The sequence below is a fragment of the Sinocyclocheilus grahami genome, unplaced genomic scaffold, assembly GCF_001515645.1.
Source record: "Sinocyclocheilus grahami isolate Dianchi unplaced genomic scaffold, SAMN03320097.WGS_v1.1 scaffold67.1, whole genome shotgun sequence".
In the NCBI taxonomy this organism is placed as follows: Eukaryota; Metazoa; Chordata; class Actinopteri; order Cypriniformes; family Cyprinidae; genus Sinocyclocheilus; species Sinocyclocheilus grahami.
The window spans coordinates 1,209,398-1,220,873 of record NW_015505246.1 but is presented as its reverse complement, the minus strand read 5'-3'; the positions used below and the strand labels follow the sequence as shown (position 1 = coordinate 1,220,873).

Here is an 11,476-nt window from a genome sequence, read left to right as displayed (position 1 = left end):
TGCTGTCTGTTTGACCGAGTCCAACTCCATACCGAAAAAAGAGATCCTCTGCGTCGGGGAGAGTTTGCTCTTTTCCCAGTTGACCCGAAGGCCCAACAGGCTGAGGTGTGAAAGTACCAAATCCCTGTGTTCGCACAACTGATCCTGAGACTGAGCGAGTATGAGCCAATCGTCAAGGTAGTTGAGAATGCGAATGCCCTGTTCTCTCATGGGAACAAGGGCTGCCTCCGTAACTTTCGTAAAGACACGGGGCGACAGGGACAGCCCGAAGGCCCCTCGAACGCAAACCGCAGGAATGGCCTGTGGCGCGGAAGGATCGAAACATGGAAGTACGCGTCCTTCAGGTCGATCGCTGCGAACCAATCTTGGGGACGGATACACCTGAAGATGCATTTCTGCATGAGCATCTTGAACGGGAGCCTGTGAAGGGCCCGGTTCAAGACGTGCAGATCCAAGATAGGTCCCAACCCACTGCCTTTTTTTGGGTACAATGAAGTAAGTGCTGTAAAACCCTGTCCTCATCTCGGCTAGAGGAACCGGCTCTATCGAGTCCTTAGCCAGTAGGACTGCGATCTCTGCACGCAAGACAGGGGCATCTGCTGCTTTCACTGAAGTAAAGTGGACGCCCCTGAACTTGGGAGGGCGCCGGGCGAACTGAATCGCATAGCCGAGCCTGACGGTTCGAAGGAGCCATAAGACGGGCTGGGTAGCTCTAGCAAGGCTCCCAGACACCGCGTAAGTGGCATCAACGAACTACAGGCGTACCCGCAGTGGGGCCGCTCGGAAGAACGCAGGTCTTGTCCGTCTCGCGCATGTCGGCCAGACACAGCCAGAGATGGCGCTCCTGGACCACCATAGTGGACATCGCACGACCCAGAGACCGCGCCGGAACCTTTGTCGCTCGTAGCGAGAGGCCCGTCGCGGTGCGGAGTTCTTTGAGAACTTCCGGGTAATGACCACCCTCGTGCAAGTCCCTCAGTGCCTTGGCCTGGTGCACTTGCAATAACACCGAAGCGTGTAAGGCGGACGCAGCTTCTCCACAGGCCATATAAGCACTGCCTATCAAGGCCGACGAGTGCCTACAGGCCCTGGAGGGGAGCAACGGTTTGCCCCGCCAAGGAGTAGCGGCATTTGGACACAATTGCATCGCAACCGACCGCTCCACCTGGGGAACTCACGCGTACCCCCGCGCTGGACCCCCATCAAGGGTGGTGAGGGAGGATGAGCCATTGGGCCGCAGTGAAAGGTGCCGTCCATGACCCAGCGATCTCATCATGCACCTCCGTGAAGAAAGGCACTGGGGTGGGGCCCTAAGAACCAGTGCGAGCCACCCCGAGAAACCAATCGTCCAACCTTGAGGGTTCGGGAAGCGGTGGAAGATTCCACTCGAGCCTGACACTCTCAGCGGCCCGGGAAAGCATAGCCATCATTTCCGGGTCCGTATCCGGCACCGCTGACCGCCCAGAGGGCGGCAACGCTGACGGATCTTCATCCCCAGAAAAGTATGGCTCACCCTCCGATGCTGCAACCGACATCCGATCGTCTGCCGGCTGGCTGGGGCATCCCCGGAGGGGAATTCCTCACCGTGACCGTAAGAACAGTCCGTCCACTGCCAGAAAAAGGGTGCCCCCGGCTGCCACCAGAGGGAACCCCAGATCTAGGCAGTGGCACGGGCACTCCACCCCCTTGCAGGTAACGGAGTCTGGTCCGCAACTGTGTGCCAGTGCGTCCGTGCCAAGTGTTCCCTCGGCCAGGGAAAAGAACAACTGGCAGTGAGAGGTTTCTGGAGAGGCAAACAGGTCTACCTGAGCGGCTCCGAAACGTCTCCAAACCATCTGGGGATGGAGTCGCAATTCTCCCGGGAGCGCAGCTCGGGACAGCTCAGCTTTTAAAGATGGTACGACATCTTTAAAAAGACGCGTCTTTAAAAAGACGTTCCACCCGTGAAGCTCTTTTAGATGGAAATTGCTCTTTTAGTGTGCTGAAGCGCACAGGGGAGATGGCCGTCTGCAACATACACAGGGGGTAGTGCAGCCTGTTGTGTGCAATCCACTCGACACGGGAAAACCACCGATGCTGAAGCGCCGTACCACCAGCACGAGAGCCCACGAAGAGCGTGCTTGACTGTAGTTTCTCTCTACGTAGAAGGTCAGGAGCAGAACAATAGAACTGCTGAAAAGCTGAATATGCACTGCATCTGCTGCCTACTTATACTCACGCTGTGATCAGCGGCAGCTGGATGCAATAATCGCATACCAATGTGCATTGGCTAGTTTAGTTTACACTCGAAGTAGATTGGTCTCTCTAAGCGAGATCCCAATTCGTCAGTCATCCGACGTGACGTCGAGAGTGACCGACTGAAAGGGAACCATGGTTACATACGTAACCTGAGACGTTTTGTATAGTTATAACATTCACCTAATTTATAAGGCAAGAAAGCAGAACCTTATTTTTTTTAAATAGTTTAGATGAAAATGTGCATTTAGACTGTATAAAGTCAGCAGACAAAAGTTATTGCATCTCTTTACTTGATTCATAGTGCTAATTTATACCCAGTGCAATTAAACATTTTAATTAAAAACACTGTTAAAGAATATGCATAATGTATGTGAACGTAAAAGATGTTCACTTAAAAGTTCTGTACAAAAATCACTTTATTCAGTGGAAAACCTGTTCTCTGCAGCATTAGGGTTAATGCTAAATTATTAAAGCCATTTAAATAGTCAGGAGACAAGAGAAAATAAGAAAAGCATGTACATACTTTTAAAATCCACAGTTTGAGATGTTCTGGGCAGTCAGAGTCTCGGTTGAAAAGTGCCTGGATTGTAATTCCAGGAATTGTGCTTAATGTAACTTTAAATGTTAATGTGCTGCTGCTCATCGAGTCGAAACTAGGACATGGCTGCTTTGCAGTCAGTCGATGAGACCCTTTTCTCGTTAACGAGGTAACAGCATTCCTTAGGGAGTGTGAATGTGATGGAGACAAGAACCCCTGTAAAGAACACTGCCCTGCACTAATTACACTTTAATTAGAGGAAAAACCCAAAGTAACGGTCGGTAACTTTAGTGATTGAGTTCTAAGCTAAGATCAGGCTTGTCATAGTCGGGATGTACTCTCATCACTTCCTTGTAGTTTTGCAATGTGGTTTGGAGAGGAAGTTGGCAGTTTATTTGAGAAATTAGCTCAGCTATGATGGAGTCTTGCTGTGTTTGTTGCAAAAGAGGTCGGTCCTTTGCAGGGCTTTCATTTCTTGCTCCAGTCAGGCATATTCACAGTTATGTCCCACCACAGCTACAGCAGAGTCAGCAACATACACAGTGATTTGAGTGGCAGTGTTAACCGGGAGCCAACGTTCGTAAAGCAGATTTATGTCTAATCTGAAAATGAGATTTGCAGAAAGCTAGAACTACTAAATATGCAGAGCAGACGTTACACATAGGGTCATGTTAAAGGGATAGTTCACCTAAAAATTAAAGTGCTGTCATCAGCCACAGAGTTACTTTCTTTTACAGACCACAAACAAATATATTTTGTTGAACATTGGGGTTCAAAAAATATCTAACTTTATTTGCCTTTTTTCAAAAAAGAAACTGTTTTTAACCTCAAATATGTTTTTGACATTGTTTACATGTAGACACTGATTTTTGTTATGACATTAAGGAAATCTCCTTGAAAGCAGCGATAAGTTACATCAAGATATGTCACAACTCTCAGACGGCAGTGTAATCAGACCGCCCACAGTCTGTTCGCTGACCATCTGACTGATGCATATTGCTCACAAAACTGGAAAGCACTTTCTCAATCTGGCAAGCTCCAATCTGATTGGCTGACTTCACACAAGTCATGGGAGTGAAGGCATGGAGGGTTTTTTTAAATCATTGTGCCTTATGAAAGTCATATTTCCAAGTTACTCGGTTGATAAAAGCACTTTTGACAATAAAATAATTGCTGGATTTGCCAAATTTTGTCAAGTTAGTGGCATCAAATATTACAAAAATATATAGACATTGTGGCACTTAGTATAGTCAAATTTTCTTAGACACAATGTCAAAATTTTCTGCTATGCTTCTCTACAAACAAAACTATGGAATTACATCCTTTTTAATGCCACCAGTCTATTATTGAGGTATAGTCTTTTTAAGTGCTTAAAAACTGTATGTATTTTGGGAGGTTGCTTTATACAGTATGTCAGTCAGAGAGTCTCTTCCTCTTACCTTATCTATAACCATAATTTCCCAAAAATCACCACACATGAATAATGGAAAATGGAAAAATGGAGATAATGGAGTGGAAGTTTGAACAGCATATTTGTGTTCTCTTCTATGTATGTATGTATGTGTGTGTGTGTGTGTGTGTGTGTGTGTGTGTGTGCATGTGTTTGTACATATCCGAGTGGGTGTTTGAGCAGTTGGAGTATTGCGCCTCTTTGAACTCACAGTGATACTGACTCAGGATTGACTCACACAATAAACAGAATAGAGTATCACAGCATAGAATCAATAAAATACATAGAAAATAGAAAAATGCTATTGACTTTTCTATTTATATAATATAATCTATAATATAAGACATTCTATTAAATATGAATAGCGTTTGGGAAAGCTTTGGGGAGATGGAAGAAGACACTCAAGGAAAAAAACAACAACAACAGTGCTGGGCTGTTCTCTTCAGCTATGGCCAAGCTGATCAGTCATGCTGTTTTATACCCTGTATGTTATTCTCAATTTCTCAGATCTGGCCTCGGTACAAATTAATCCAATATAATCAGCTAATTAGGTCAGTGCTCACATAATGCATAATATACAAAAGGGTGCAGTGTTGTGGCTTTGTAGTGGCAATTAGAGGTTGGGAAACTGTCAGTTAAGGGATAAAACAGCCTTTTATTTGGTATTGCAATCAATTATGAAGTTAACCAGGCTTCTGCCATCATAAATGGATTATTCATAGCTAGATTTGACAGTGTTGTGGTTGTGTAATTCTGTTTGCTAAGCAGGGCTCGGATCTGGCATTTTAAACATTGTGACAGCACTCAATCTGTAGCACCCATTCTCAGAGTCCAGATTCATGGTGGGCGTTGGAACAGAGGTGTCAAATGAGAGCGCTTATATCCCTGGCTGAGTCCTTCCCTCAAATTTCAGTGTCAATGTGTTCTGCCTTCCATAAGCTTGTACTTTCAAATTAGTTACACTTGGTTATACTGAGACTGACTGTGTAAACCTTAAAGTTTGCATGTACTTCATAGCCCATCAGTTCCAATGGTTAGCTCACTCGAAAATGAAAATTGTCTTTATTCCCTAACCTTTGTGGTCTTTCTAACTCGTATGCTGTTATTTTTTCAGCAACATTATAAAAAAAATATATTTTTTTATTTTTGCTGAACTATTAAATGTATTTAAATATTATTAATAAAATAAAACTTTCCCCATACAGGTATTACCACTGTGCTGACCATGACCACCATCAACACCCACCTGAGAGAAACACTTCCCAAGATCCCCTATGTCAAAGCCATAGACATGTATTTGATGGGCTGCTTCGTCTTCGTGTTCTTGGCTCTGCTGGAATATGCTTTTGTCAACTACATTTTCTTTGGACGAGGGCCTCAGATGCAGAAAAAGTTGGCTGAGAAAGCTGAGAAAGCCAATAATGACCGCAACAAGTACGACGGCAACAAGGTAAAATTCATTATTATCTATTGCAATGCCAGTTTGGAGAATGACTGTATTGTGTGCTAAATAATTGAGCTTGAGTGTGTTAGATTTTTAGGTTTTTTTGGTAAAAGTTTGTTTTATGATAGCTCTGGGGGATATGATACAATAGGATGAGCGAAGAAGAGGAAAAAACACAAATGTGAAGTTTCTAAGTAACGGTAATGAAGTTTATGAAAATGTTGCAATTAAAAAACATTGAAATTCTTGCTGTTCTACAGAATTAAGTAACAATGCAACATCATTAGCTGACAACATGGCAAAATTAAAAGAAATAAATATTTGTAGCCTTCAAAATGCTTTGGACAATTTGTGGTAGTACTGTTCAACACTGGTCTATAACTGATCAAATTAAATATAAACCATGAACCAAAAACATGTCCTAACCAGACATGATGTGACGCATGACAGGATTCTATTTTAGAAACGATTTCTGGAAGAACAACATACAGACAATGACAATGATAATCTCATGTGCTTTATTTAATGATAAAAGTATCTAAAATATCTTTGAATGTCATTTTGCATGACCTTTATAGCCATGCTGAAAAAGACAGTGGATAATTTACCTCAGATCTAGAAAATAAAGGAAACACGAACAAACAACTGTATTCCATAACAACGATTGTATCAGTAATTTAGTATGTATATTTAATAATGTTAAAATATTTCAATATTTATGAATTAAATTATATACTCATCCATTTTGTTGCAAGTGCAGTGCGCTTGCAGAGAACCCACCCACATGCTCTTGTGATTGATTTGTGATTGATTATTGATTGATTTGTGATTCGACAAATTGCTTGTTGCTGGAATCTTCTCACATAGTGTCTGGTTAAGACATAGTGTGAATATGATCAAATTAAGCAACATTTTTGCTAAGCTATAAGCTGCTTCCATGCTGCACTTCGGTACAGTTTTGAGACGTGGAAAATGCTGCACTTTTTTCACTTTATTAAGTTTAAGACATCTCCTAATGATGAAAGTCAATATTCCTCATGCATGTTTACTCCTGGAATGTTGTGTTAGAAATATGGCCACTGTCATTTGCATGTGAAAAGTTATGCAACAACAACATCCCGAAATGTGTAATTTTTTCTTTTAATCACACAACAAATTCCAGACTCATGTTGAGATTTTTTTAGGTTAAAAGCAGATGAAGAACAAACTCTTGTTTGTGTTTTTCTGACCAGTCTGTTCAGGAGGGAGCCAACTGCAAGCCATCATCTGTTAAACAGTCCAATCAGGTACAAGGCCACCATCACTCACGAGGGGTGAGTGTGTGTATTGCTGACTGTTTTGTCAACATTTGTATGCTTCCTTCTGAAATCCTCCTAGCAACAGTTTTCCTCTCATTTACTGCATGACAGTGTTTCTCAACTGGTGGGTTGTATGTTTGTTCTCACAGCAAGGAAAAATAGGTGTATTAAAAGTTAGAAAATGCTTCCCATCTTGTTAATATCCAAGACTTGAGTATTAAATGGTTTTAATCATTTGGTAGAAGATAGTCAGATTAGATATAGATCTGTCTTCTTACTGTATGCATGAAACCATCAAAATTAAAAAAGAAAATCTTAAATTGTATTTTTTTGTACTATTCTATCATATCAATTTTGGATTTATCTTATTTAGAATTTTGCTAATGTAGTTCATGTAATGCCAATAAATTGCGATGTTTGATTTTAGAGACATTACATTTTTTGGTCATTGCTTGATATCCAATGTAAATCTGGGTCCTGATTCAAAACCAGTTGAAAACCACTGAAGTTCTTTTGTGCCATCTTGCTTTTGTGTCTTTGTTTTTCTTCCTTATTCATACGTAATAGTGTGACTTCTGGTCTAGTTGAAAGTTCAACATTCTTCATTCAGTTGAACATTCTGGTTCAGTGCACATCATCTCAGCACAATGATATACTATACTCATGTTCTATTGCTGTTCTCTCATTCACCCCATCACAAACACTGTTCAAGATTACAACGTGTGCTTGAGCGGTAATGATATTTTTGCAAAAATGTATTTCTGAATTATTTATTACTGCAGAGACTCTGAGGTAACAGTAAATAAACAATTAATCTCACGGAGGGACCTCCTCTTGTGAAATAACCTGAACTTGTTTTTCAGTAAAATAGCAATTACTTCTATCATTCAGCATTGTTTCTTCTTGTTTCATACTGTTATTTTAATTAATTCACATGAATTGTGTTCTGTGTGAGCACCATATAATAAACAAATTCTTTTTATTGATTAAATAAGATTATGACAAATATATCGCTTTTTTAGAGCTCCTACGTTGTCTAGGTTACATTACAATTTCAAACCTACACCTTATAGATGAAAACTTCTACTTTCTAATATGATCCTTGTGAGGTTACCAACTTGCGCAACTTGCTCTTTTTTTTTTTTTTTTTTTTTTTTTTTTACAGTAGTGCCGATTCAGCTCATTAACAAAACAGTCATTTATAACCTAAATATGTTTTGAGATTACAATTGTACAACCTAATTATAATGAATATTACTTTTTGAAATTGTGGCTTGTTTAGAGCATCTCGTTATCATATTTTTGCTACAATGATGCATCAGCATGTTGATGTTTGATTGTAAAATGAGTGCTGTTCAGTTCTGTATGCTATAGTGGAGAGCCCAGCACTTCAGCAGTAATTAATGTCTGGGGCATGTGTCTATGGCAGTGCTTTACACATATACCATTATTATTATTCCTTGTGAGTATTCCATGTAGTGGTTACATAATGTAACTGAAGAATCTTATTCAAATGACAAGACTGTGATAAAATATGGCCATATAAAGCTAGTTGTCTTTTACTTTTGTGCAAAGCACACGAGGCGCTCACCTCCATTGTAACTTGTCTAACTAACCACTCTTCATTCTTCAAAACCCCACTTAAAAAAACCCGCTTCCTTTTCCCTTAGAAAAAAATAGACTTGCTTCTATGACGTTTTTTAGGGCTTTATAGAATAACTTCCTTTTAATGTGACGGTGTGTTCTGTTCAAATTATTTAACCCTTTAAAGCCTGACAAGTATTGATCATGGCCTTAGAAATTTGTGTATCAAATATAATACAACCAGGATTGTCTCTGCTTGCAGGTGGATTCCCAGGGAAATATCCTTCTGACCACCCTGGAGATCCACAATGAGGTGGCCGGGAACGAGATCACCACCAGCGTCAGCGAGGCTCGTAACTCCACTTCAATGGTGTTCGATAACTCAGGGATCCAGTATCGTAAACAGAGCGCAGCACGGCCTGAGGGCCGCCACAGCATGGACAGGAACGCACAGTCCAAGAAACCGCGGCTACGCAGACGCTCCTCCCAGCTCAAAATCAAAATCCCTGACCTCACAGACGTGAACGCCATCGATCGATGGTCACGGATAATATTTCCCTCAGTTTTCTCTCTTTTCAACTTGATCTACTGGCTGTATTACGTGAATTAGGCCTGAGACGTCAATGGGTTTTTTTGCCCCTTCACAATTTTTTCATGTTGCCAAGTGGAAAATAGAGACTTTTTTTTTTTTTGCTCTGGCGTACTTTTAAGGGAAGTACTTGCGCGCCATATATATATATATATATATCGAGGTTTTTCTACAACTGAACCTTTGCGATGTTGTGAAGGGTTCAGAAGGAATGCTACCTGCACCAAAACCCATTCTCATATACAGTACATATGTACTCAAACATTCCCATTCACACATGCACAAAATCAGTTTTCTAAAGACTATCTCTGTACATACATGTTGCAATTTTTGAAGCCACAGGACTTCCGCATGATGCACTCAGAACTGTTTTTAATTTGTACATGTTGCTGTGTTATTCTGATTGAAAGATGCTAATTGCAGATGTTTCATGCTAATAAATCTTTATGGTTGGAGCGCAGGAGATTAATATTGAAAGAAGATTATATAGTAGTGGAAATGCAATATAACAAGGGTTGTAGGTCAAATCATGTCTTCAGTTTCAAAGCTTGCTACGTAAACATCAGCTGCACTAAACGTTGCTGTTATGATCTTATTTAGACAAAGTTTGTATATAATCATGTTATGATATGCTTTTGGAACATGATTTCCATCCACCTTGGGTTGATATGATTATACGCCACTTTTTGCAATCATGCAATGTGTTTCAGTACATGTAAGATAAGATAATAATTGTACACTTATCTCATTCCAAGGATATCAAAATGAAGAAAAAGAACAACAAAAAAACTGCAAATGTGGAGTATTTAAATCAGGGCCTGCAAAGGATTTCCACGATGCCATCATGAACATCAAGCATAAGTAGACGAACAATCCTGACATTGTGTTTTGCTTTTTGTTAGTAGATGAGAGGTTTTATTCCCCTCCAATTTGTAAAAGAATGCCTGAGTCATTTTAGATATCATCGTGGGCCTATGTAAACATCATATGGCCCATTTACAACACATCACTTCATTTCCTTCCCTTCCGGTGAGGGTTATTTTCGTTGAAGGTAAATGGAAAAGCTCGTAATGCATTTGAGGGAATTATACGTTGGCATCAATACACAACTTGTCTCAGGTTCTCGTCCAACATGAAAATGACCCACATTTTTCTGATTGTCAGTATTCACATCATATTTGTTGTGATTAATTTGTATTATATCCTTGTGTACAGCAACAATGATTACATAGATTTAGACAGCATGATATTGTTTGCATTAAGAGATTCTACACTGATATATGATTTTGTTTTGGGAGATTTCTTTACCACCGGTCATATGCACTTACTCTGTTTCAGAGGCTGAAAACTGCTGTCTGGGAGTAATGTTGTATACTCATGATTGCAAATCATATAAATATATTTATAAATCTCTTTAAAATATCCTGTGTGTGCTGTTAACATGTCATTTTAACAGGTTGCTTTGCAGTTGCATTGTGTCAGTAGATGCTCATTAATTCTTTGATTACTTTTCTTCCCTCTTCTATTGTATGTTGTAAATATATAACCCAAAATCCACACATGTGACCCATTTCTTTCTTTCTTTTTTTCTAATATTCATTTCTGAGGTTTTATTCTGTACAGTCAACCCCACAAATGACCAGATCTCTATTTATGAAATGTGCGTAAATGATTAGATAAATGAGGGCTGAATGTCCTGAGGACAATATGAGAAAATGGAATAAACTTTACTCTTTCAAGTAATTGGTTTTGCCTTATTTCAAATTCTGATTAGGTGTTTTTAATATATTTTAATTGTTGTCATTATCAACATCATTACGCATACAATTATGCATATCTCCTCCCTATCATTTTAAGTAGGACACATATTTATGAGTCCAAATACTGGGAAGAGGAATGCTTTAAAAATAAATGAAATAAAAATATCAAACTATAACTGACGAGCTATGGACATTGGAATGACTTTCCTGAGGTAAACGTAAAGTCTTATGAAATGTTGTATAAACTGGTTTTATTGACGTTTTTGGGGGTTGGGCAAGAGCTTACAGATTTCAATAAGCTGTGCTGTACCTTTCAACACCTTCTAATGTTCATTTAGGCTATGTCTTTCCGCATTATGAACTATTTTCCACTCCACGTTAAAAGCGTCAAAACGACATTTATTGTTTGTTTCGTTAATAATAATGTTATTGATGCCAAGAATGAATCTAATTATTATCGTTGTTTTAATTTGCTTATAATCGCGTTTCTCGACATACAGTTCATGATTTCAAAATTCAAATGACAGAGCGTGTTACCTATTTGGTTATATATCGATGTTAAAATAGGCTACTTC

The 11,476-nt window shown here is 39.9% G+C and overlaps 1 protein-coding gene across 2 annotated transcripts in view; it reads left to right on the top strand.

Annotated features, from left to right (window-relative positions):
• LOC107585149 (gamma-aminobutyric acid receptor subunit beta-3-like) overlaps positions 1–10,839 on the top strand; it is an 83,396-nt gene extending 72,557 nt beyond the window's left edge. The window contains exons 9-11 of one of the 2 annotated variants that reach the window (XM_016272041.1): positions 5,432–5,676; positions 6,903–6,956; positions 8,815–10,839. In XM_016272041.1, coding sequence (XP_016127527.1) covers positions 5,432–5,676; positions 6,903–6,956; positions 8,815–9,162 — 647 coding nt within the window. In that variant the 3' untranslated portion in view covers positions 9,163–10,839. Of the gene's footprint in view, positions 1–5,431; positions 5,677–6,902; positions 6,984–8,814 lie in introns of both variants that reach the window. The other variant, XM_016272042.1, reaches the window with a different exon arrangement.
• The last annotated feature ends 637 nt before the right edge of the window (positions 10,840–11,476 follow it).